The following is a 26569-nucleotide window of genomic DNA, read 5'->3' on the forward strand; positions in this document are numbered from 1 at the left end:
CAAAACCCAATAAATTTTAATCAAAAGATGTTCACTTGTGAGAGGCATTTTAAGATAAGACATGTTTATTGATCCCACGTATGGGAAATTAACTTGTCACAATAGCACAGAATTTGTCAAAATATACAAAACAGTGACGAATAAAAAAAACACAAGTACTGACTGGAAAAATATATACAAAAAAATAACAACAAATATAAAGACATTCTGTATATACACTGTGGTGGTGGAATAATAAATTTACAAATAAATAGATTGCTAAAAACTTTAGGAAAAACTATAAGTTGGTGAGGTCGTGGTTTGTGCAAAAGGCAGTGCAAAAAGGCAGATTTATTTGTGCAAAATGACAGTTCTTATTGACTCAGACTGGTGTTGTACAGCCCGATGGCAGTTGGAATGAATGACCTGCGGTAGCGTTCTTTCTTGCAGCGTGGATGCAGCAGTCTGCTGCTGAAGGAGCTGCTGAGGTCTGAAACAGTCTGATGCAGTGGGTGAGAGGGGTTGTCCATGATTGATGTCAGCTTGGCAAACATCCTCCTCTCACCCACCTCCTCGATGGAGTCCAGAGAGCCGTCCAGGACAGAGCCCGCCCATCTGACCAGCTTGTTCAGTCTCTTCCTGTCCCTCTCTGAGCTTCCACTGCTCCAGCAGACCACTGCATACAGGATGGCAGAAGCCACCACAGAGTCATAAAAAGTCCTGAGCAGATGCTTTTTACATGTTTTGCTTTAAATAAATGCAGTATGAAACGGTCTGGACTAATGTCTATACAGAGGATACAGTGCTGCCTACTAACACCTTACTTTATATTTGACTCAGGTTTATTCATCAATGTAGCTACTTATTAGTTATTTAATGAATGATTACTCTGTTGACTTTGAAACATGCTTACAGGAAATGTTATTTTTATTCCTTCAGTCTAACAAATGTCTGCCTTTTGAACTCATTCATTCATTCATTCATTCATTCTTCTTCTGTACCCGCTTATTCCTGTTAAGCATCGCGGGGGTCTGCTGGAGCCTAGCTGTCACTGGGCGAGAGGCGGGGGTACACCCTGGACAGGTTGCCAGTCTATCGCAGGGGCAACACAAAGAGACGGACAACCATTCACACTTACACGCACACCTACAGCCAATTTAGAATCACCAATTAACCTAATGAGCATGTCTCTGGAAGGTGGGAGGAAGCCGGAGCACCCGGAGAGAACCCACGCAGACACAGGGAGAACATGCAAACTCCACACAGAAAGGAACCAGTCAGACTTCTCACTAAAAACATAAAAACAACATTACTTTATTCAGGGACAGGGATGATGTCCCACAGTAAAATGGCTCATTACACAACACCCTCCACTGGTGATGCAAATTTCAAATTGTACTTATATGTGTTGAAACTTTGTGAACTTTATGGGTATAACATGTTGACTGATGCAAATGAGCTGCTTTGACGAATGAAAACAACCTGAGCAGAAACAAGAATGAATAATGTTAGTGTGTTTCAATGTGGGAAGCTGTGGAGGAAGAGAAATAAATGTGGCTTTGTCAAGGAGAGGGGTTCATTTTAAAACTGGTGGATCTAGAGGTAGCTGAGCACCACCTGGATTGTCAGTTTTTGGTGCTTTGAGATAGAGGGGAGACATTTGTGCAAAGCCTTTGTGATTTCCAGTCATTGGTCTGTGGTCATTTGTGTCGAGCATCTAGTCAACAGTTACTGCAGTTTCTTCTCCTTCAAAGCAAAGATGCTGTGGACTCTGCTGTTCTTCTGTTTGATTGGTAAGTTGCTCCTTTGGTTCACGGATGCACAGAGTCAAATGTGAATGTGAGAAAGTAAATGATTGACAAAATAATAAGATAAGCATGTATGTGACGAGAATGATAAAAGAAATTCTGATGTAATTCTCTGACACTTCACATTTCACAGGGAGGTCTGCTCAGGACCAAGGAGGTAGAGTTAAATGCATTTCTTTGCTCTACTCTGTTTCATCTCTCTTGAGTCATGTCATAAAGTATAACAGCATTGCTGCTGAAGATGTATATGGGTCAATATTATGAAGTGAACTATTTTCTGTTTTCTGCTACAGCTAGCTGCAAAACAGGAAAACTGATACAGGGAGGAAAAACAAGTCAGTCTTCAACCTACATCCATCACTATTCTGACAGAGCTATTGATGGGAAATATGGTCAGTGTGCTCACACTGAAAACCAGACCAACTCCTGGTGGACAATGGATTTACTGGGTCTATATGAAATTTCCTGTATCAACATCAACAACACTTCTGGCAATATTAACCTAATGAATGCTCGGATCCTCATTGGGAACTCATCTGAAGGAAATTTTTCCCACCACAATGTGTAATGCCTTCACTCTACTATGAACCATAGGACAACCTTTTACAATAGTCTAGTGCTGCTTGTGATTTATCCTTTATTTATTTCTGGGATTATAATTTGTAAAAACAAACTATTATAATACGTACTGTATTCATTATATTCAGTAAGATAAGACATTCTGATATGAGTGTGATATGTGGTAATAAGGGAGAAGGATATATATAGCAGACAGTACTCAGGAGAACTGCATTCAGTACCACTAAATATCAGTTTTAAACTTTTTTAAAAGTCTGCTCTCAGACAGTTGCAGCTAACTTCACTCAACAACATTATGCTGTATTTGTGGGTGTGGGGAATTCTGTCTTCTATTGATACTTAATCAAACAGAGCTGGAAACAGAACTATTTCTCACAGTCCAATCTGTTTCTCTCTTTCTTTCTTTCTTCCATCCAGGTGTACAACTATTAATGACACCACCAACGGAAAAAATCTAACATTTACATGTGACAATGGACCAATATCTGGGCGCTACGTGACCGTACACTTAGAAAGAACATATTTTTTAGTGTTGTGTGAGATGAAGCTCTACAGTACAAAGAAATATGGTAAGATAAAATGTTCTCAGGTAACTGGTCAGTTAATAAACAAACTTGCAGAAAATGTCTCTATTGCAGATTACAATCCACTGTATGTTTAATAGCAGATGTGTTTTATTAATACAACATGTTAGACAACGCCACTCATAGAGGAGCAAACATTCACACTGACAACTCTTTATTATTTTTCATCACTGAATGGTCACAACGTTTTATACATGATTTGATTCATGATCGATTCTTTTTTTATTCTCTAAAACCTTAGGACTAGAACGTATGTTTGAGGAATCTTGCAAATTATACACCATATAATCAGGTGTAGTTTTTAAACTTCTTTTTCTACTTAATTGTCAATGTTCAGCTTATTAGATGTCTCTCTTTACTCAAGGCTTGATGCTGGTCCAAGAGAACAGGACCTGGGAAGACGCCCTGTACCACTGCAGAGACTTAAACATGGATCTGGTGTCCATCCTCGATGAAGAGACCCAAGGCTGGGTTGAGTTGGAGGCCAGAAATGCTTCCAGTCCCTTTGTATGGCTGGGTCTTCACTACAGCTGCACCCTGGATTTGTGGTTCTGGGTCGATGATCATGTCGTATCATTTGAACGCTGGGGTCCAGGAGAGAAAGAAATAGAAGACTGTGACATGAGTGCTGTCATGGACACAGAAGAAAAACACTACTGGTTCAAGAAGTCTGACTATGATAAGTTTAATTTCATCTGCGCAGAGTAAAAGGCTTGTTTAGCTTTGCTTACTGAGTAGTGGACTTCCCTCTAATATACTACATATCATATGTGAGGGGTCCTGGCCCAGAGTAGCAGCTTTTTTAAATGTAGTAAATGCTGGTGAAATTAAATTAGTTTTTGTTTGTTTTTAACAGGTTGTAATTTTTTCTTTGTTGCAGTTACTTCACTCACTGATAATAATGTATTATGATGGTTATATGACATGAATTATTTACCTTTTGCTGGTGTGTTTTTGCTGCATATTCAAAAACAATTTTATTGATAATACAGAAATAGTTGTAATTCGTTTGAAATAAATGTGAATTCAGAGTGTAGTTTCACTTGAAAAAAGAAACTTCTTTGCCCATGTGTATCTTCTACTTGTTTGTTTATACAAAACAGTTATATTTGCATCCTTCAATGTGTATATTAGCTTGAATGGGATTTACAGAGTATGTTATTTAGGAAATGTATAGAGATATATGTAAATGCTACTTATTCGTGTATGGGTTCTTATCGAGTCTAAATAAAAGCAAAGATGTGTTTGAACAGTTTATTGTCATTATATTAATGAAGGTGACACACGAGGTTGTGTCGCATCAATATTTTTTGCGTGTGTGAAATAATTTTTAAATCAACATCTGATTCATCAATGTGAATATTTATTGTGCAAACTGCAACAGATTTGAAAAAAAACAACAACAAAAGAGAACACAACAGAACATATGCCATGTAAACAAAGGCTATATGTGATATGTGATGTATATCTGTGTGTTTTAGAGAAACAGATTTTTAACCTGTACTTCGCTGGCTCGCTGGGGACGTACCGTCTGGAATTGGAGGGGTCTCTGAAGGATACCAGCTGCTCATTAACAGAGATCTTGTCCCCTGGATTGAACAGGAGTGGGACAGTGAATGGACAGTGAAGAACGGGCGAGTCTGGTCCATCCATCTCATGCCGAGATGCTGCGCTACATTCAGGCATGATGGCAAATCTTGTGGTCCCTGACATCATGCTGGTGAGTGCCTGAATGTAGCGCAGCGTCTTGGCATGAGGTGGAGACCAGACTTGTCCATTCTTTGCAGTCCACTCACTGTTAGGAAGGACATGATCCACAGCGTCCTCTCCACTTTTAGAGGAAGGGTCAGAGGCACTCTCAGAAGTGAAGGACTCAAGGTTCAAGGTTCAAGGTTCTTTATCTGGCCATTTGTGCATAAACCAACAGTCCAGGCACATTAGAATTCTTGTGCAGGGCTCTCACAGAGTAGACAGTTTAGTTAAAAAAAACAAGTATAAATATAGAAATCACTATACAACAAAAAATATAAATACAAAATATAGAAGCTATGCAACTGTAATATTACAAGAAACAAGTATGAAGGTGAGAGGGCAATGTTGGTGACAGAGTAATAAATAATAGTAGATAGATAAACTGCTTAGACTGGTTCTCGGAATGTGAGGTGGGGGTGAGGGGAAGAGCAGGAGAGAGGGAGAGAGAGAGTAGTGGGAATATTGCACTGATGAACCCTGCACTGATGCTCCAGTGAGCATTCCATGTCAGACTCCCCCTCAAAGCTTTTGTCTTCTTCAGATGAGTCCTGCAGCTCGCTGGCAGATAAAGGCTGCATGATCATTTCTAAAGCCTCTTCTGCACTGAATCACTTGGTCATTTTTGTTCCTTCTCTTCGCTCCAGGTCTTTCTCTGCTCATCTCTTTCTTCTGTCTGTACCCGGCTTGCCTTAGGCAGATGAGTCCCTCCATATGAGCTGGGTTCTGCTCGAGGTTTCTTCCTGTTAAAAGGGAGTTTTTCCTTGCCACCGTTGCCTTCAGGCTTGCTCTGGGGGTTTCAGGCCGGGTTTTTGTAAAGTGTCTTGAGACGATTTGTATTGTTATTGACGCTATATAAATAAAATTGAATTGAATTGAATTAATGAAATGTCCCACCAGCCAAGCTGCATGTTTTTCTTTAGCTGTGAAAGCAGTTCGGTATACACACTAACAGTTGTTTTTGAGTACAGCAAAGGCAGGAGGCCATGTTTTTACTCAAGCACTTCTTCAAAAACTCATGAAAAACATCCCTCAAAAGAATATGTTCTTTTATCAACCCTGAAACGATCAGTTCATGCTACAGATTCATACTCACACTGTCTTTCTTGCACACGCGCGCACACACCCGTAAACAGACACACACACACACATTTGGGGTCCCCTGATAGTCACATGGCTCCATAATATAAATGGGAAATTTACAAGAATTTCATGCATCTACCTACAAAAGGAAAATGGTTGAATCTGATCAAATACAATAAAAATGTCAAGTATCACTAGTTTTCTTGTAAATGAAATGCTAACATTACAGAATGCATGGTTTTATACTGCAATGACAGTCAGATTAAAAACCGTGGTTATAATGGAAGTCTATGGGGCATTTTTGACCAAGAAGGTATCCAGAGGGAGTATCTGGCACTATATAAAAAATACTAATGCAATCAAATCAATTTTATTGCTAATCTTTGACATATTCAAGACTTTAATCACCACCAAAGCCCCATCCATCTACTGTTTAATTTATGGAAAATATTTCATTTTTTATTTATTTTTTATTTTTTTGGTAAACATTATATACTTCATATTTTCAGACTGGCCATTTAAGGGGTTAAAATCCTGAAAACTATTGAAATTTTGGTAGTTTTGAGCAGGTCTGAAGGTGTTTAAGAGCTTTTTGGGGAAAAAAAAAACTACTGATTTTATCGCAGTTTTTTTGGGCGTGTACATTTTTGCCACAAAGGTGTCCAGAGGGTAGTTAATTTGAGGAGGGCATAAGGGGTAACCTCAGCTAGCAAGCTAGTTCCTGCTAATTGTATTTATCCTCAACTACAAATATAAACACTAGTTAAGATCATACATTTTTAGTCTGTGACCCATGTTAAAAACAATCTCAAGCTGCATTTATATAATAAATACAGACTCGTCTTTAAATTGAGGGCAAGGTGCTCCATGGTTAGGTGTGAGATATTCCTTCATTATTTATTTATCCATCAAGCAGGTTAAAGTTTAGCCTGCCCCAAAAATCATCGAAAACAAAGTCAGACCTGTTCTGCAACGACATTATCTGATCAGATGAAACTGAGATCAACCACAATGACAGAGGGGGAAAAAGTATGGAGAGGTCTTGGAACAGCTCTTGATCTGACACATACATCATTATCCGAAAAACATGGTTAGGTAGTGTGATGCATGTCTAACTTCTACTGAATCTGGGTCACTAGTGTTTATACAATGTTTTCACTCATGTTATTGTACCTGTTAATCACGTAAACAACCTTTGTATGACATTTATAACTAATAAGTAGCTACGTTGATGAATAAACCTGAGTCAAATATAAAGTAAGGTGTTAGTAGGCAGCACTGTATCCTCTGTATAGACATTTAGTCCAGACCGTTTCATACTACATTTATTTAAAGCAAAACATGTAAAATGCCTCTCACAAGTGAACATCTTTTGATCAAAATTTATTGGGTTTTGTCCTCAAACAAGTATAAAATATCAATCAATGCTTATGACAGATACTCTCAGTTTCCAACACACTTCAGGATTTGCAGTGTAAATGTTAGTTTCACAGATAAAGAATAACACTGGTTGGGACTGTCATCTTTGACGAGATCCACTACAAAAAAACACAAGTTCATCAGTTTTACTCCCACATCTCCATCTAGTGGTCAGTCTGGGTAAGGCGTACCGGATCATGGGGGATTTAATGGACTGAGTTCACAGCTTATGCTTTAAAATATGTGGATCTAAAAACCACGTATATGTCAGTTAAAATCAGGAGTGATCTTTTAAATTGGCTAAAAGAACATTTATGAAGGCAAAGCATACACTTAGATCACTGAACATTCAACAGAGGAGCATCAGGACTTGTATCTGTGTGTCCCATCAGTCTCCAACATGTCTGTCAGTAAGATCTTGTTCCACCAGCGCTCTTTGAAGCTCTGCAAACACACACTGGTCAGATTCTCTCCGTCCTGGTAGTCCTCCCTCATCTTCTCTGGGATCAAGTCCTCTGACATCACCTGACTCTGTAAGGAAGAAGGCCCAGCAGAGGCTGTACTTTCTGCGTCAGCTCAGGAAGTTCAACCTGCCTCAGGAGCTGCTGATAATCTTCTACACTGCAATAGTCCAGTCTACCCTGACCACATCCATCACAGTCTGGTTTGGATCCGCCACCAGGCATGAGAGGGACAGACTGCAGAGAACAGTCAGGGCTGCAGAGAAGATCATTGGTTCTGACCTTCCCTCCATCCAGGACCTGTACCAGTCCAGGGTCAGGAAGCAAGCCAGTAAAATCACCACAGACCCCTCACACTCTGGTCTCAATCTGTTTAGACTCCTCCCCTCAGGCTGGCGTTACAGAGCACTGTACACCAAAACCACCCGTCACAAGGACAGTTTCTCACCCTGGGCTGTCGCTCTGATGAACTCTGAGCAGTCACAGAGTGTGAGACCATTCGCATGAACAAACAATAACTCTGCACTACTGTACATAGTCACTGTACAAAACCCTGGTTTGGTGTATATATCTGCTCCTATTCTATATTTTATGTGTATAGATGAAGATTTATTTTATTTTATTTTAATTTAAATTTTCTTTCACTTATTTAAGTTTGTGTGTTTATGTACCAGAGAGTAAAGTTACCGGAGTCAAATTTCCTGTATGTGCACATACTTGGTCATTAAAGCTGATTCTGATTCTGAGAAGAGGGAGGGGAGTGTGTAACAATATAAAACTTTAACTCTGCGCCAAATCTGCTTCCACTTGAAACTACCTGTAATTCAGGCCTTGGAGCAGCATGTCTGCACTGAACAAGTGTGTAAGTGTGTTACCTCACCTCAGTAAGAGCCTGCAGCGTTGTTTCTTTGAGATTTAGCCGCTGCAACACAAAGGAGGACTGCTGCTGCTGAATGATTCTCAACAGGAGTCTGTGGGAAGAAGAAGAGAGAAGGAGGACATAATAATTTAAGTGTAGCCCAGTGAATGTGCATGAGATTTTAATCCAACTGCTTCTGGGAAACTGGTCAACAGTATCTAAACACAGTGGCTGTACCTCGTCCTGATGAAACAGGCGCAAGCTTTGAGACGAATCCTGTCCTCACTGAGCTCTGCTGCCTCCTCTTGCTGCTCCTCAGTCGCCCCATCCTCCTGATCTGCTTCTGATTTACATCTCGTGGCAGAACAGGATCCTAATAACATACCAGAGTTAATTAACCACGGGAGTAAAACAAAAATAAAACAAAGATCAACAATCCACCTGCATAATTAACATCTTGAGAGCAGGTATGGGTGTTAAGTGAGACAGGAAGTGAAGTTAACGTTACCTGAGGTCCCGTCATTCTCCAGCAGCTGCAAACACGTCTGTCCCAGGCTGAACCAGTGCCAGGGGTTGAACGGTAGCAGGCTACACAGCTGCTGCAGACACCACGTCTTCGATCCTGCGGCTCCAAAATGCTTGTAGATGCTGACCTGTAGGAGAAGTTTAAATCAGTTTGAATACAATGGAATGACTTCATCCTTGTGTGTTCTGGCTAATGCTGACCTTAAGCAGCAGGAGGCTGGTCAGGTGACCGGTGTTGGAGGCTTCTTTGCTCTGGAAAAAAAGATTATGCAGATGTTATCAATTTAAGCTTTTAGACTGATGTCTTTACATCGCTTTAGTTTAGTTTAAAATCCACAAAATTCTGCAAATTTCCCTTTGTTAGCTCATAAGGTTCACGGAAATTAAAAATTATCCAGCTGCCATATACTAGTGGTTTTCTTAACCAATATTATTTAAAGTAAGAACTTGTAAAATGTCTTACTTAATCAATGTGACATACAGTATAAAGAATATGACAGCTCCAGGTAGTTGTATCACTTGTATGGGTCACTGTTCAGCACTGAATTTGAAATCAGGGAAAGAGTTACCAGCAAATCAGCCAAGTCCAGTGCCCTGTCTCTCTGTCCCAGTTTGGTGCAGCATCGGGCCATTCCCTCCAGTACATCTCGTCTGATGCTCAGGTTGTTGTCGGCGATCCACTGCAGGCAGCTGCTGTACGCCTCCAAGGCTTTCTGAACCACACACACCACAAGAACAGAAACAGACGCTTTCAAATCATGAGAGTAGAAGGTGGGCTGTCAAAATACAGCAGATTTGGGATTTCATTCCTTCAATCTGGTTCCCTCAAGTCTATAAATGTGTTTAAATGTCTGCTCAGAAGTTTTTTTTGAAGCAGTCAGGGAAATGTTACTGTTGAGCAACATGCTGCTAATTAAAGTCAACTTAAATTGCATTTGTGTTCTTTTGGATGAAACATATAGACTAAACTACTTTCCTGTTTAATTCTATGACTTGTTGTTTTGAAGATGATGAAATGGTGAATTATGGAAACAAGGCTACTGATACGCTCTCTGTATTTGTTGTTAACAACATAGAAACATTCAAATTCAGGGAAGTAAAGTAGTGAATAAACAGACTGGGAAAATTTTTCATTTTTATTTCCTGAAGGCCATGAACTCAGAGTGTTTCTGTGGAATGCCTCCAACGTTGCTGGTGATTTTTCAGTAATACCTGGTGACTGGACTTAGAAAGACTGAGCTGAATGACTTTAATTACCTGATAGTTCCCTTGTCTAACGGCCAAGTCTCCTCTAAACTTGTAGACTTTCTGCTTCTCCAAAAAATCGTCAGTATCCAGAGCAGCACTCTCACAAAACCACTGCAGACAGAAACACATCACGGAGCAGCTTCAGCCAGCTGACGTATCTTCACTTCTACTCTGTTTATTTACATGGATGTCCTTAAATATGCTCATCTAGACAGTGTTTCTCCACACGTGCAGTTAAATGAGTGATTACTCTGATGACTTTGAAACATGTTTACTGGAAATGTTATTTTTATTCCTTCAGTCTAACAAATGTCTGTCTTTTTAACTTCTCACTAAAAACATAAAAACAACAGTACTTTTTTCAGGTTCAGGGATGATGTTCCACAATAAAGTTGCTCATTACACAACCAGCCTCCAGTTGGTGAAGCAAATTTCAAATTGTACTTATATGTGTTGAAACTGTGTGAGCTTTGTGGGTATAACGTGCTGACTGATGCAAATACTCTTGAGGTGCTTTGACTAATGAAAAGTACCCGAGCAGAAACAAGAATGAATAATGTTAGTGTTTTTCAATGTGGGAAGCTGTGGAGGAAGAGAAATAAATGTGGCTTTGTCAAGGAGAGGGCTTCATTTTAAAATTGGTGGATCCAGAGGTAGCTGAGCACCACCTGGATTGTCAGTTTTTTGTGCTTTTAGATAGAGGGGAGACATTTGTTAAAAGCCTTTGTGATTTCCAGTCACTGGTCTGTGGTCATTTGTGTCGAGCATCTAGTCAACAGTTACTGCAGTTTCTTCTCTTTCAAAGCAAAGATGCTGTGGACTCTGCTGTTCTTCTGTTTGATTGGTAAGTTGCTCCTTTGATTCACGGATGCACAGAGTCAAATGTGAATTTGAGAAAGTAAATGATTGACAAAATAATACGATAAGCATGTACGTGACAAGAATGATAAAAGAAATTCTGATGTGATTCTCTGACACTTCACATTTCACAGGGAGGTCTGCTCAGGACCAAGGAGGTAGAGTTAAATGCATTTCTTTGCTCTACTCTGTTTCATCTCTCTTGAGTCATGTCATAAAGTATAACAGCATTGCTGCTGAAGATGTATATGGGTCAATATTATGAAGTGAACTATTTTCTGTTTTCTGCTACAGCTAGCTGCAAAACAGGGAAACTGATACAGGGAGGAAAAACAAGTCAGTCTTCAACCTTCGACAATCTCAATTCTGACAGAGCTATTGATGGGATACATGATCAGTGTGCTCACACTGAAAACAAGCCCAACTCCTGGTGGACAATGGATTTACTGGGTCTATATGAAATTTCCTGTATCAACATCTACAACTCTGATTCTCAAAATATTGACCTAACAAATGCTCGGATCCTCATTGGGAACTCATCTGAAGGAAATTTTTCCCACCACAATGTGTAATGCCTTCACTCTACTATGAACCATAGGACAACCTTTTACAATAGTCTAGTGCTGCTTGTGATTTATCCTTTATTTATTTCTGGGATTATAATTTGTAAAAACAAACTATTATAATACGTACTGTATTCATTATATTCAGTAAGATAAGACATTCTGATATGAGTGTGATATGTGGTAATAAGGGAGAAGGATATATATAGCAGACAGTACTCAGGAGAACTGCATTCAGTACCACTAAATATCAGTTTTCAACTTTTTTTTTAAAAGTCTGCTCTCAGTTGCAGCTAACTTCACTCAACAACATTATGCTGTATTTGTGGGTGTGGGGAATTCTGTCTTCTATTGATACTTAATCAAACAGAGCTGGAAACAGAACTATTTCTCACAGTCCAATCTGTTTCTCTCTTTCTTTCTTTCTTCCATCCAGGTGTACAACTATTAATGACACCACCAACGGAAAAAATCTAACATTTACATGTGACAATGGACCAATATCTGGGCGCTACGTGACCGTACACTTAGAAAGAACATATTTTTTAGTGTTGTGTGAGGTGAAGCTCTACAGTACAAAGAAATATGGTAAGATAAAATGTTCTCAGGTAACTGGTCAGTTAATAAACAAACTTGCAGAAAATGTCTCTATTGCAGATTACAATCCACTGTATGTTTAATAGCAGATGTGTTTTATTAATACAACATGTTAGACAACGCCACTCATAGAGGAGCAAACATTCACACTGACAACTCTTTATTATTTTTCATCACTGAATGGTCACAACGTTTTATACATGATTTGATTCATGATCGATTCTTTTTTTATTCTCTAAAACCTTAGGACTAGAACGTATGTTTGAGGAATCTTGCAAATTATACACCATATAATCAGGTGTAGTTTTTAAACTTCTTTTTCTACTTAATTGTCAATGTTCAGCTTATTAGATGTCTCTCTTTACTCAAGGCTTGATGCTGGTCCAAGAGAACAGAACCTGGGAAGACGCCCTGTACCACTGCAGAGACTTAAACATGGATCTGGTGTCCATCCTCGATGAAGAGACCCAAGGCTGGGTTGAGTTGGAGGCCAGAAATGCTTCCAGTCCCTTTGTATGGCTGGGTCTTCACTACAGCTGCACCCTGGATTTGTGGTTCTGGGTCGATGATCATGTCGTATCATTTGAACGCTGGGGTCCAGGAGAGAAAGAAATAGAAGACTGTGACATGAGTGCTGTCATGGACACAGAAGAAAAACACTACTGGTTCAAGAAGTCTGACTATGATAAGTTTAATTTCATCTGCGCAGAGTAAAAGGCTTGTTTAGCTTTGCTTACTGAGTAGTGGACTTCCCTCTAATATACTACATATCATATGTGAGGGGTCCTGGCCCAGAGTAGCAGCTTTTTTAAATGTAGTAAATGCTGGTGAAATTAAATTAGTTTTTGTTTGTTTTTAACAGGTTGTAATTTTTTCTTTGTTGCAGTTACTTCACTCACTGATAATAATGTATTATGATGGTTATATGACATGAATTATTTACCTTTTGCTGGTGTGTTTTTGCTGCATATTCAAAAACAATTTTATTGATAATACAGAAATAGTTGTAATTCGTTTGAAATAAATGTGAATTCAGAGTGTAGTTTCACTTGAAAAAAGAAACATCTTTGCCCATGTGTATCTTCTACTTGTTTGTTTATACAAAACAGTTATATTTGCATCCTTCAATGTGTATATTAGCTTGAATGGGATTTACAGAGTATGTTATTTAGGAAATGTATAGAGATATATGTAAATGCTACTTATTCGTGTATGGGTTCTTATCGAGTCTAAATAAAAGCAAAGATGTGTTTGAACAGTTTATTGTCATTATATTAATGAAGGTGACACACGAGGTTGTGTCGCATCAATATTTTTTGCGTGTGTGAAATAATTTTTAAATCAACATCTGATTCATCAATGTGAATATTTATTGTGCAAACTGCAACAGATTTGAAAAAAAACAACAACAAAAGAGAACACAACAGAACATATGCCATGTAAACAAAGGCTATATGTGATATGTGATGTATATCTGTGTGTTTTAGAGAAACAGATTTTTAACCTGTACTTCGCTGGCTCGCTGGGGACGTACCGTCTGGAATTGGAGGGGTCTCTGAAGGATACCAGCTGCTCATTAACAGAGATCTTGTCCCCTGGATTGAACAGGAGTGGGACAGTGAATGGACAGTGAAGAACGGGCGAGTCTGGTCCATCCATCTCATGCCGAGATGCTGCGCTACATTCAGGCATGATGGCAAATCTTGTGGTCCCTGACATCATGCTGGTGAGTGCCTGAATGTAGCGCAGCGTCTTGGCATGAGGTGGAGACCAGACTTGTCCATTCTTTGCAGTCCACTCACTGTTAGGAAGGACATGATCCACAGCGTCCTCTCCACTTTTAGAGGAAGGGTCAGAGGCACTCTCAGAAGTGAAGGACTCAAGGTTCAAGGTTCAAGGTTCTTTATCTGGCCATTTGTGCATAAACCAACAGTCCAGGCACATTAGAATTCTTGTGCAGGGCTCTCACAGAGTAGACAGTTTAGTTAAAAAAAACAAGTATAAATATAGAAATCACTATACAACAAAAAATATAAATACAAAATATAGAAGCTATGCAACTGTAATATTACAAGAAACAAGTATGAAGGTGAGAGGGCAATGTTGGTGACAGAGTAATAAATAATAGTAGATAGATAAACTGCTTAGACTGGTTCTCGGAATGTGAGGTGGGGGTGAGGGGAAGAGCAGGAGAGAGGGAGAGAGAGAGTAGTGGGAATATTGCACTGATGAACCCTGCACTGATGCTCCAGTGAGCATTCCATGTCAGACTCCCCCTCAAAGCTTTTGTCTTCTTCAGATGAGTCCTGCAGCTCGCTGGCAGATAAAGGCTGCATGATCATTTCTAAAGCCTCTTCTGCACTGAATCACTTGGTCATTTTTGTTCCTTCTCTTCGCTCCAGGTCTTTCTCTGCTCATCTCTTTCTTCTGTCTGTACCCGGCTTGCCTTAGGCAGATGGGTCCCTCCATATGAGCTGGGTTCTGCTCGAGGTTTCTTCCTGTTAAAAGGGAGTTTTTCCTTGCCACCGTTGCCTTCAGGCTTGCTCTGGGGGTTTCAGGCCGGGTTTTTGTAAAGTGTCTTGAGACGATTTGTATTGTTATTGACGCTATATAAATAAAATTGAATTGAATTGAATTAATGAAATGTCCCACCAGCCAAGCTGCATGTTTTTCTTTAGCTGTGAAAGCAGTTCGGTATACACACTAACAGTTGTTTTTGAGTACAGCAAAGGCAGGAGGCCATGTTTTTACTCAAGCACTTCTTCAAAAACTCATGAAAAACATCCCTCAAAAGAATATGTTCTTTTATCAACCCTGAAACGATCAGTTCATGCTACAGATTCATACTCACACTGTCTTTCTTGCACACGCGCGCACACACCCGTAAACAGACACACACACACACATTTGGGGTCCCCTGATAGTCACATGGCTCCATAATATAAATGGGAAATTTACAAGAATTTCATGCATCTACCTACAAAAGGAAAATGGTTGAATCTGATCAAATACAATAAAAATGTCAAGTATCACTAGTTTTCTTGTAAATGAAATGCTAACATTACAGAATGCATGGTTTTATACTGCAATGACAGTCAGATTAAAAACCGTGGTTATAATGGAAGTCTATGGGGCATTTTTGACCAAGAAGGTATCCAGAGGGAGTATCTGGCACTATATAAAAAATACTAATGCAATCAAATCAATTTTATTGCTAATCTTTGACATATTCAAGACTTTAATCACCACCAAAGCCCCATCCATCTACTGTTTAATTTATGGAAAATATTTCATTTTTTATTTATTTTTTATTTTTTTGGTAAACATTATATACTTCATATTTTCAGACTGGCCATTTAAGGGGTTAAAATCCTGAAAACTATTGAAATTTTGGTAGTTTTGAGCAGGTCTGAAGGTGTTTAAGAGCTTTTTGGGGAAAAAAAAAACTACTGATTTTATCGCAGTTTTTTTGGGCGTGTACATTTTTGCCACAAAGGTGTCCAGAGGGTAGTTAATTTGAGGAGGGCATAAGGGGTAACCTCAGCTAGCAAGCTAGTTCCTGCTAATTGTATTTATCCTCAACTACAAATATAAACACTAGTTAAGATCATACATTTTTAGTCTGTGACCCATGTTAAAAACAATCTCAAGCTGCATTTATATAATAAATACAGACTCGTCTTTAAATTGAGGGCAAGGTGCTCCATGGTTAGGTGTGAGATATTCCTTCATTATTTATTTATCCATCAAGCAGGTTAAAGTTTAGCCTGCCCCAAAAATCATCGAAAACAAAGTCAGACCTGTTCTGCAACGACATTATCTGATCAGATGAAACTGAGATCAACCACAATGACAGAGGGGGAAAAAGTATGGAGAGGTCTTGGAACAGCTCTTGATCTGACACATACATCATTATCCGAAAAACATGGTTAGGTAGTGTGATGCATGTCTAACTTCTACTGAATCTGGGTCACTAGTGTTTATACAATGTTTTCACTCATGTTATTGTACCTGTTAATCACGTAAACAACCTTTGTATGACATTTATAACTAATAAGTAGCTACGTTGATGAATAAACCTGAGTCAAATATAAAGTAAGGTGTTAGTAGGCAGCACTGTATCCTCTGTATAGACATTTAGTCCAGACCGTTTCATACTACATTTATTTAAAGCAAAACATGTAAAATGCCTCTCACAAGTGAACATCTTTTGATCAAAATTTATTGGGTTTTGTCCTCAAACAAGTATAAAATATCAATCAATGCTTATGACAGATACTCTCAGTTTCCAACACACTTCAGGATTTGCAGTGTAAATGTTAGTTTCACAGATAAAGAATAACACTGGTTGGGACTGTCATCTTTGACGAGATCCACTACAAAAAAACACAAGTTCATCAGTTTTACTCCCACATCTCCATCTAGTGGTCAGTCTGGGTAAGGCGTACCGGATCATGGGGGATTTAATGGACTGAGTTCACAGCTTATGCTTTAAAATATGTGGATCTAAAAACCACGTATATGTCAGTTAAAATCAGGAGTGATCTTTTAAATTGGCTAAAAGAACATTTATGAAGGCAAAGCATACACTTAGATCACTGAACATTCAACAGAGGAGCATCAGGACTTGTATCTGTGTGTCCCATCAGTCTCCAACATGTCTGTCAGTAAGATCTTGTTCCACCAGCGCTCTTTGAAGCTCTGCAAACACACACTGGTCAGATTCTCTCCGTCCTGGTAGTCCTCCCTCATCTTCTCTGGGATCAAGTCCTCTGACATCACCTGACTCTGTAAGGAAGAAGGCCCAGCAGAGGCTGTACTTTCTGCGTCAGCTCAGGAAGTTCAACCTGCCTCAGGAGCTGCTGATAATCTTCTACACTGCAATAGTCCAGTCTACCCTGACCACATCCATCACAGTCTGGTTTGGATCCGCCACCAGGCATGAGAGGGACAGACTGCAGAGAACAGTCAGGGCTGCAGAGAAGATCATTGGTTCTGACCTTCCCTCCATCCAGGACCTGTACCAGTCCAGGGTCAGGAAGCAAGCCAGTAAAATCACCACAGACCCCTCACACTCTGGTCTCAATCTGTTTAGACTCCTCCCCTCAGGCTGGCGTTACAGAGCACTGTACACCAAAACCACCCGTCACAAGGACAGTTTCTCACCCTGGGCTGTCGCTCTGATGAACTCTGAGCAGTCACAGAGTGTGAGACCATTCGCATGAACAAACAATAACTCTGCACTACTGTACATAGTCACTGTACAAAACCCTGGTTTGGTGTATATATCTGCTCCTATTCTATATTTTATGTGTATAGATGAAGATTTATTTTATTTTATTTTAATTTAAATTTTCTTTCACTTATTTAAGTTTGTGTGTTTATGTACCAGAGAGTAAAGTTACCGGAGTCAAATTTCCTGTATGTGCACATACTTGGTCATTAAAGCTGATTCTGATTCTGAGAAGAGGGAGGGGAGTGTGTAACAATATAAAACTTTAACTCTGCGCCAAATCTGCTTCCACTTGAAACTACCTGTAATTCAGGCCTTGGAGCAGCATGTCTGCACTGAACAAGTGTGTAAGTGTGTTACCTCACCTCAGTAAGAGCCTGCAGCGTTGTTTCTTTGAGATTTAGCCGCTGCAACACAAAGGAGGACTGCTGCTGCTGAATGATTCTCAACAGGAGTCTGTGGGAAGAAGAAGAGAGAAGGAGGACATAATAATTTAAGTGTAGCCCAGTGAATGTGCATGAGATTTTAATCCAACTGCTTCTGGGAAACTGGTCAACAGTATCTAAACACAGTGGCTGTACCTCGTCCTGATGAAACAGGCGCAAGCTTTGAGACGAATCCTGTCCTCACTGAGCTCTGCTGCCTCCTCTTGCTGCTCCTCAGTCGCCCCATCCTCCTGATCTGCTTCTGATTTACATCTCGTGGCAGAACAGGATCCTAATAACATACCAGAGTTAATTAACCACGGGAGTAAAACAAAAATAAAACAAAGATCAACAATCCACCTGCATAATTAACATCTTGAGAGCAGGTATGGGTGTTAAGTGAGACAGGAAGTGAAGTTAACGTTACCTGAGGTCCCGTCATTCTCCAGCAGCTGCAAACACGTCTGTCCCAGGCTGAACCAGTGCCAGGGGTTGAACGGTAGCAGGCTACACAGCTGCTGCAGACACCACGTCTTCGATCCTGCGGCTCCAAAATGCTCATAGATGCTGACCTTTAGGAGAAGTTTAAATCAGTTTGAATACAATGGAATGACTTCATCCTTGTGTGTTCTGGCTAATGCTGACCTTAAGCAGCAGGAGGCTGGTCAGGTGACCGGTGTTGGAGGCTTCTTTGCTCTGGAAAAAAAGATTATGCAGATGTTATCAATTTAAGCTTTTAGACTGATGTCTTTACATCGCTTTAGTTTAGTTTAAAATCCACAAAATTCTGCAAATTTCCCTTTGTTAGCTCATAAGGTTCACGGAAATTAAAAATTATCCAGCTGCCATATACTAGTGGTTTTCTTAACCAATATTATTTAAAGTAAGAACTTGTAAAATGTCTTACTTAATCAATGTGACATACAGTATAAAGAATATGACAGCTCCAGGTAGTTGTATCACTTGTATGGGTCACTGTTCAGCACTGAATTTGAAATCAGGGAAAGAGTTACCAGCAAATCAGCCAAGTCCAGTGCCCTGTCTCTCTGTCCCAGTTTGGTGCAGCATCGGGCCATTCCCTCCAGTACATCTCGTCTGATGCTCAGGTTGTTGTCGGCGATCCACTGCAGGCAGCTGCTGTACACCTCCAAGGCTTTCTGAACCACACACACCACAAGAACAGAAACAGACGCTTTCAAATCATGAGAGTAGAAGGTGGGCTGTCAAAATACAGCAGATTTGGGATTTCATTCCTTCAATCTGGTTCCCTCAAGTCTATAAATGTGTTTAAATGTCTGCTCAGAAGTTTTTTTTGAAGCAGTCAGGGAAATGTTACTGTTGAGCAACATGCTGCTAATTAAAGTCAACTTAAATTGCATTTGTGTTCTTTTGGATGAAACATATAGACTAAACTACTTTCCTGTTTAATTCTATGACTTGTTGTTTTGAAGATGATGAAATGGTGAATTATGGAAACAAGGCTACTGATACGCTCTCTGTATTTGTTGTTAACAACATAGAAACATTCAAATTCAGGGAAGTAAAGTAGTGAATAAACAGACTGGGAAAATTTTTCATTTTTATTTCCTGAAGGCCATGAACTCAGAGTGTTTCTGTGGAATGCCTCCAACGTTGCTGGTGATTTTTCAGTAATACCTGGTGACTGGACTTAGAAAGACTGAGCTGAATGACTTTAATTACCTGATAGTTCCCTTGTCTAACGGCCAAGTCTCCTCTAAACTTGTAGACTTTCTGCTTCTCCAAAAAATCGTCAGTATCCAGAGCAGCACTCTCACAAAACCACTGCAGACAGAAACACATCACGGAGCAGCTTCAGCCAGCTGACGTATCTTCACTTCTACTCTGTTTATTTACATGGATGTCCTTAAATATGCTCATCTAGACAGTGTTTCTCCACACGTGCAGTTAAATGAGTGATTACTCTGATGACTTTGAAACATGTTTACTGGAAATGTTATTTTTATTCCTTCAGTCTAACAAATGTCTGTCTTTTTAACTTCTCACTAAAAACATAAAAACAACAGTACTTTTTTCAGGTTCAGGGATGATGTTCCACAATAAAGTTGCTCATTACACAACCAGCCTCCAGTTGGTGAAGCAAATTTCAAATTGTACTTATATGTGTTGAAACTGTGTGAGCTTTGTGGGTATAACGTGCTGACTGATGCAAATACTCTTGAGGTGCTTTGACTAATGAAAAGTACCCGAGCAGAAACAAGAATGAATAATGTTAGTGTTTTTCAATGTGGGAAGCTGTGGAGGAAGAGAAATAAATGTGGCTTTGTCAAGGAGAGGGCTTCATTTTAAAATTGGTGGATCCAGAGGTAGCTGAGCACCACCTGGATTGTCAGTTTTTTGTGCTTTTAGATAGAGGGGAGACATTTGTTAAAAGCCTTTGTGATTTCCAGTCACTGGTCTGTGGTCATTTGTGTCGAGCATCTAGTCAACAGTTACTGCAGTTTCTTCTCTTTCAAAGCAAAGATGCTGTGGACTCTGCTGTTCTTCTGTTTGATTGGTAAGTTGCTCCTTTGATTCACGGATGCACAGAGTCAAATGTGAATTTGAGAAAGTAAATGATTGACAAAATAATACGATAAGCATGTACGTGACAAGAATGATAAAAGAAATTCTGATGTGATTCTCTGACACTTCACATTTCACAGGGAGGTCTGCTCAGGACCAAGGAGGTAGAGTTAAATGCATTTCTTTGCTCTACTCTGTTTCATCTCTCTTGAGTCATGTCATAAAGTATAACAGCATTGCTGCTGAAGATGTATATGGGTCAATATTATGAAGTGAACTATTTTCTGTTTTCTGCTACAGCTAGCTGCAAAACAGGGAAACTGATACAGGGAGGAAAAACAAGTCAGTCTTCAACCTTCGACAATCTCAATTCTGACAGAGCTATTGATGGGATACATGATCAGTGTGCTCACACTGAAAACAAGCCCAACTCCTGGTGGACAATGGATTTACTGGGTCTATATGAAATTTCCTGTATCAACATCTACAACTCTGATTCTCAAAATATTGACCTAACAAATGCTCGGATCCTCATTGGGAACTCATCTGATGGAATTTTTTCCCACCACAAAGTGTAATGCCTTCACTCTACTATGAACCATAGTACAACCTTTTACAATATCCTAGTGCTGCTTGTGATTTATCCTTTATTTATTTCTGGGATTATTGTTTGTAAAAACAAACAAACTATTATAATACGTCCTGTATTAATTATATTCAGTAAGATAAGACATTCTGATATGAGTGTGATATGTGGTAATAAGGGAGAAGGATATATATAGGCAGACAGTACTCAGGAGAACTGCATTCAGTACCACTAAATATCAGTTTTAAACTTTTTTTTAAAAGTCTGCTCTCAGACAGTTGCAGCTAACTTTACTCAACAACATTATGCTGTATTTGTGGGTGTGGGGAATTCTGTCTTCTATTGATACTTAATCAAACAGAGCTGAAAACAGAACTATTTCTCACAGTCCAATCTGTTTCTCTCTCTTTCTTTCTTCCATCCAGGTGTACAACTATTAATGACACCACCAGAGGAAAAAATCTAACATTTAAATGTGACAATGGAACAATATCTGGGCGCTATGTGACCGTACGCTTAGAAAGACAAGATTTCGTAATTTTGTGTGAAGTGAAGATCTATGGCATTAAAAAAGATGGTAAGATAAAATGTTCTCAGGTAACTGGTCAGTTCATAAACAAATTTACAGAAAATGTCTCTATTGCAGATTATAATCCACCGTATGTTTAAAAGCAGATGTGTTTTATTAATTCAACATGTTAGATGACGCCACTCATAGAGGAGCAAACATTCACACTGACAACTCTTTAACATTTTTTTATCACAAATGGCCGCAACGTTTTATACATGATTTGATTCATGATCGATTATGTTTTTATTCTCTAAAACCTTAGGACTAGAACGTATGTTTGAGGAATCTTGCAAATTATACACCATATAATTAGGTGTAGTTTTACAATTTTTTTTTCCAGTTAACTGTCAATGTTCATCTTATTAGATGTCTCTCTTTACTCAAGGCTTGATGCTCGTCAAAGAGAACAGAACCTGGGAAGAAGCCCTGTACTACTGCAGAGACTTAGACAAGGATCTGGTGTCCATCCTCGATAAAGAGACCCAGGGCTGGGTTGAGCTGGAGGCCAAACAGGCGGACAGTCCCTTTGTATGGCTGGGTCTTCACTACACCTGCACCCTGGATTTGTGGTTCTGGGTCGATGATCATGTCGTATCATTTGAACACTGGGGTCCAAGAGAGGAAGAAATAGAAGACTGTGACATGAGTGCTGTCATGGACACAGAAGAAAAACACTACTGGTTCAAGAAGTCTGACTATGATAAGTTTAATTTCATCTGCGCAGAGTAAAAGGCTTGTTTAGCTTTGCTTACTGAGTAGTGGACTTCCCTCTAATATACTACATATCATATGTGAGGGGTCCTGGCCCAGAGTAGCAGCTTTTTTAAATGTAGTAAATGCTGGTGAAATTAAATTAGTTTTTGTTTGTTTTTAACAGGTTGTAATTTTTTCTTTGTTGCAGTTACTTCACTCACTGATAATAATGTATTATGATGGTTATATGACATGAATTATTTACCTTTTGCTGGTGTGTTTTTGCTGCATATTCAAAAACAATTTTATTGATAATACAGAAATAGTTGTAATTCGTTTGAAATAAATGTGAATTCAGAGTGTAGTTTCACTTGAAAAAAGAAACATCTTTGCCCATGTGTATCTTCTACTTGTTTGTTTATACAAAACAGTTATATTTGCATCCTTCAATGTGTATATTAGCTTGAATGGGATTTACAGAGTATGTTATTTAGGACTTATATGGAAATGTATGGAGATATATGTAAATGCTACTTATTCATGAATGGGTTCTAAACTAGCCTAAATAAAAGCTGAGATGTGTTTGAGCAGTTTATTTTTGTTGTATTAATGAAGGTGACGCACAAGGTTGTGTCACAAATGTCACTGCTATATTACATAATTTAGCCCCCTGGGAAAGATATTTCTGCAATTGAGTCAAATATGCAGCATTCCTCTTGTTGTTGTTTTTTTTACTGGCGTAGGGTTCAATTATTGTGGAGAGGTCCACATGCTGTTGTCAACATTTGTTGAAGTGTTAAGGTAGGTCATAATTAAAGAACAACATAAGACTTTGCAGTTCTGATCCATAATTATGTGATCCACTATCTAAAAAAATATGCTAAAAAGTATTATGAGCTTTTCTAACATCAAAACGTTATGTCAATAAAACAGTGAAGAACTGCAGGAAACTGGACACCTCCTTTAGTGTCTGGCTTGTATCTAGATGGCAATAGAAGGGAATAGTCACAACCTTGTAACTGAGATGCACCCAGTTTATTTTACATCCAATAGATGAGTTTTCCTCCTGAAGAAAAAAAGTAATTGATGATACTGGACACTTTTTGGTGAATAGACATGAAACTTTTCATTTAATGACACAAGTCAAGTTTCTTAACAGGGTTCCTCTAAAAAGCGAAAGACAAATAATGTGCGTCACACTAAAAACGTGTTGGTCACTGACACCACTCAAAAGCTCAGTACACATGCTTTAAAAACACATACAAACTCATACTCATATCAAAACTCATATTGTCATAGTCTCTTCTCGCATGTCCATCAGTCCGTAGCTGGATGTGACTCGATGTGACAGTCCTTTTCTCAGCGAACGTCTGAACCGGGAAAATCTAGATCTCGCCTGGATACAGCAATGCTATTTTTTGATTGGCTGTTCAGTAGCTATATTCTTTTTATTTGATTGGCTGGTGCGTGACAGGCGCCTTCTGAACTCTACAGGAACCTGCTTGATTCCTACCTGTTCCACTGTTTTAAAAAATAGCGGCGCAACTTGGTGGGCGTTATCCTGGTAATTTCTCTGCGTGAGAAATACAAGGTGTGGTGTGTGAACGTGTGAACGGGTTGAAATGCGTGTGTGTCACGCCCAATGCGTGAGACTTGACAGCTTTGCATGGTACCAAACAGTCCATACACTACCAGTCAAATTTTGGACACACCTTCGTATTTAATGGTTTTTCTTTATATCTATGATTATTTACATTGTAGATTCTCACTGAAGGCATCAAAACTATGAATGAACACATATGGATGAATGTAGTAAACATAAAAAGTGTGAAATAACTCTAAATATTATTCATATTTTAGATTCTTCAAAATAGCCACCCTTTGATTACTGCTTCGGCAGCAGCAGTCCTCCTTTGTGTTGCAGCGCAGTGAAAGCACACTACAGATGTCAGAAGATGTGCTGAAGTGGCTAAATCCCAAAGAAACAATGATGCTCTCACTGAGGTGAGGTAACACACTCACACACTTGTTTAGTGCAGACATGCTGCTCCAAGGCCTGAATTACAGGCAGTTTCAGGTGGAAGCAGATTTGGCGCAGAGTTAAAGTGTAATATTGTTACACACTCCCCTCCCTCTTCTCAGGTGATGTCAGAGGACTTGATCCCAGAGAAGATGAGGGAGGACTACCAGGACGGAGAGAGTCTGACCAGTGTGTGTTTGCAGAGCTTCAGAGAGCGCTGGTGGAACAAGATCTTACTGACAGACCTGTTAGAGACTGACGGGACACACAGATACAAGTCCTGATGCTCCTCTGTTGAGTGATCTAAGTGTATGCTTTGGCTTAATAAATGTTATTTTATCCATTTTAAAAGATCACTCTTGATTTTAACTGACATACTGACATGTTTGAGGACAAAACCCAATAAATTTTGATGAGAAGAAGATGTTCACTTGTGAGAGGCATTTTACATGTTTTTCTTTAAATAAATGCAGTATGAAACGGTCTGGACTAAATGTCTATACAGAGGATACAGTGCTGCCTACTAACACCTTACTTTATATTTGACTCAGGTTTATTCATCAACGTAGCTACTTATTAGTTATTTAATGAGTGATTACTCTGTTGACTTTGAAACATGCTTACTGGAAATGTTATTTTTATTCCTTCAGTCTAACAAATGTCTGTCTTTTGAACTTCTCACTAAAAACATAAAAACAACAGTACTTTATTCAGGGGCAGGGACAATGTCCCACAATAGAGAGCCGAAGTCCCGCCCCCTCTACTTCCGGGTTATGGGACCTATGTTTCGAAAAAATATGAACGGCAGTTTATGGCGAAAGATAAATTATTTTCTGGTCCCGATCGACTTGTGCCTTGGATTATACATATGTTGTTTTTCAGAATAAAAAATGATTTTATATGTCAAGAATGTCACAGTTTGTCGCAAGATAGTTCAGTAAAACGCTATGGAAAATACGTAATTAAACGAACTACAAGTCCCGCATGCTGGCGCGTACAGAACCGACCAAAACTCCCTTCATGTAACTACAGCTCTCGACATGACCCGATTTATAATGATTTTCACCTCGTTTGATGCTTCTGCCTTCGTCCTGGAAGAAGACGGTAAAGATCAACAAGGAGACAGCCATAGTTCTCTAGTGATCTCTAGAGAGATGTAGTTCACTGAGCGATCTCATACAAAACCTAATGTTGTTCAGCGTATTTACGTCAAATAATTTATCTCTTGACGTGAAAAATTATCTTTTAAATTCACACACATCATATGTGAAATTCATGCCACAAGTCGATCGGGACCAGAAAATAATTATGATCTCTCCATAGACCGCCGTTCATATTTTTTCGAAAGATAGGTCCCATAACCCGGAAGTAGGGGGGCGGGACTTCGCCTCTCTATAATGTTGCTCATTACACAACCAGCCTCCAGTTGGTGAAGCAACTTTCAAATTGTACTTATATGTGTTGAAACTGTATTCGTGAGCTTTGTGGGTATAACGTGCTGACAGATGCAAATACTCTTGAGCTGCTTTGACTAATGAAAATGATCTGAGCAGAAACAAGAATGAATAATGTTAGTGTGTTTCAATGTGGGAAGCTGTGGAGGAAGAGAAATAAATGTGGCTTTGTCAAGGAGAGGGCTTCATTTTAAAATTGGTGGATCCAGAGGTAGCTGAGCACCACCTGGATTGGCAGTTTTTGGTGCTTTGAGATAGACGGGAGACATTTGTTCAAAGACTTTGTGATTTCCAGTCATTGGTCTGTGGTCATTTGTGTGGAGCATCTAGTCAACAGTTACTGCAGTTTCTTCTCTTTCAAAGCAAAGATGCTGTGGACTTTGCTGTTCTTCTGTTTGATTGGTAAGTTGCTCCTTTGATTCACGGATGCACAGAGTCAAATGTGAATTTGAGAAAGTAAATGATTGACAAAATAATACGATAAGCATGTACGTGACAAGAATGATAAAAGAAATTCTGATGTAATTCTCTGACACTTCACATTTCACAGGGAGGTCTGCTCAGGACCAAGGAGGTAGAGTTAAATGCATTTCTTTGCTCTACTCTGTTTCATCTCTCTTGAGTCATGTCATAAAGTATAACAGCATTGCTGCTGAAGATGTATATGGGTCAATATTATGAAGTGAACTATTTTCTGTTTTCTGCTACAGCTAGCTACAAAACAGGAAAAC

At 39.2% G+C, this 26569-nt stretch overlaps 5 protein-coding genes across 5 annotated transcripts; 3 read left to right on the plus strand and 2 right to left on the minus strand.

Annotated features, from left to right (window-relative positions):
* Positions 1 to 3319: 3319 nt before the first annotated feature.
* LOC311496539 (CD209 antigen-like protein 2) lies at positions 3320 to 3658 on the plus strand (the record flags this gene model as incomplete). The annotated part of the gene is made up of 1 exon (XM_084556426.1): positions 3320 to 3658. The coding sequence occupies one exon, from the start codon at positions 3320 to 3322 to the stop codon at positions 3656 to 3658; it is 339 nt and encodes a 112-aa protein (XP_084412552.1).
* Positions 3659 to 6604: 2946 nt separating this feature from the next.
* Positions 6605 to 10423, minus strand: LOC311496540 (uncharacterized protein C8orf76-like; the record flags this gene model as incomplete). Its single annotated transcript, XM_084556427.1, has 7 exons — positions 6605 to 7726; positions 8543 to 8633; positions 8759 to 8894; positions 9030 to 9174; positions 9248 to 9322; positions 9616 to 9759; positions 10304 to 10423. The coding sequence occupies 7 exons, from the start codon at positions 10421 to 10423 to the stop codon at positions 7565 to 7567; spliced, it is 873 nt and encodes a 290-aa protein (XP_084412553.1). The 3' UTR covers positions 6605 to 7564.
* Positions 10424 to 10844: 421 nt separating this feature from the next.
* LOC311496625 (uncharacterized protein) lies at positions 10845 to 13745 on the plus strand. The gene is made up of 5 exons (XM_084556523.1): positions 10845 to 11138; positions 11287 to 11310; positions 11447 to 11720; positions 12152 to 12303; positions 12683 to 13745. Exons 1-5 carry the CDS (start codon positions 11105 to 11107, stop codon positions 13024 to 13026), a joined length of 828 nt encoding a protein of 275 aa, XP_084412649.1. The 5' UTR covers positions 10845 to 11104; the 3' UTR covers positions 13027 to 13745.
* Positions 13746 to 17984: 4239 nt separating this feature from the next.
* On the minus strand, positions 17985 to 19791 carry LOC311496541 (zinc fingers and homeoboxes protein 1-like; the record flags this gene model as incomplete). The annotated part of the gene is made up of 5 exons (XM_084556428.1): positions 17985 to 18262; positions 18398 to 18542; positions 18616 to 18666; positions 18984 to 19190; positions 19672 to 19791. The coding sequence occupies 5 exons, from the start codon at positions 19789 to 19791 to the stop codon at positions 18108 to 18110; spliced, it is 678 nt and encodes a 225-aa protein (XP_084412554.1). The 3' UTR covers positions 17985 to 18107.
* A 421-nt stretch (positions 19792 to 20212) lies between these two features.
* Positions 20213 to 23729, plus strand: LOC311496713 (uncharacterized protein). The gene is made up of 5 exons (XM_084556672.1): positions 20213 to 20506; positions 20655 to 20678; positions 20815 to 21088; positions 21526 to 21677; positions 22057 to 23729. The coding sequence occupies exons 1-5, from the start codon at positions 20473 to 20475 to the stop codon at positions 22398 to 22400; spliced, it is 828 nt and encodes a 275-aa protein (XP_084412798.1). The 5' UTR covers positions 20213 to 20472; the 3' UTR covers positions 22401 to 23729.
* The last annotated feature ends 2840 nt before the right edge of the window (positions 23730 to 26569 follow it).

The sequence above is a fragment of the Chelon labrosus genome (assembly GCF_963514085.1).
Source record: "Chelon labrosus genome assembly, chromosome: 12".
Classification (NCBI taxonomy): domain Eukaryota; kingdom Metazoa; phylum Chordata; class Actinopteri; order Mugiliformes; family Mugilidae; genus Chelon; species Chelon labrosus.

Coding starts and splice junctions, on each gene's coding strand:
- LOC311496625 (XM_084556523.1), top strand. CDS start 11,105: ATGCTGTGGACTCTGCTGTTCTTCTGTTTGATTG. Junction 11,311..11,446: donor GTCTGCTCAGGACCAAGGAG/GTAGAGTTAAAT, acceptor TTTCTGCTACAG/CTAGCTGCAAAACAGGGAAA. Junction 12,304..12,682: donor CTACAGTACAAAGAAATATG/GTAAGATAAAAT, acceptor TCTTTACTCAAG/GCTTGATGCTGGTCCAAGAG.
- LOC311496713 (XM_084556672.1), top strand. CDS start 20,473: ATGCTGTGGACTCTGCTGTTCTTCTGTTTGATTG. Junction 20,507..20,654: donor GCTGTTCTTCTGTTTGATTG/GTAAGTTGCTCC, acceptor CACATTTCACAG/GGAGGTCTGCTCAGGACCAA. Junction 20,679..20,814: donor GTCTGCTCAGGACCAAGGAG/GTAGAGTTAAAT, acceptor TTTCTGCTACAG/CTAGCTGCAAAACAGGGAAA.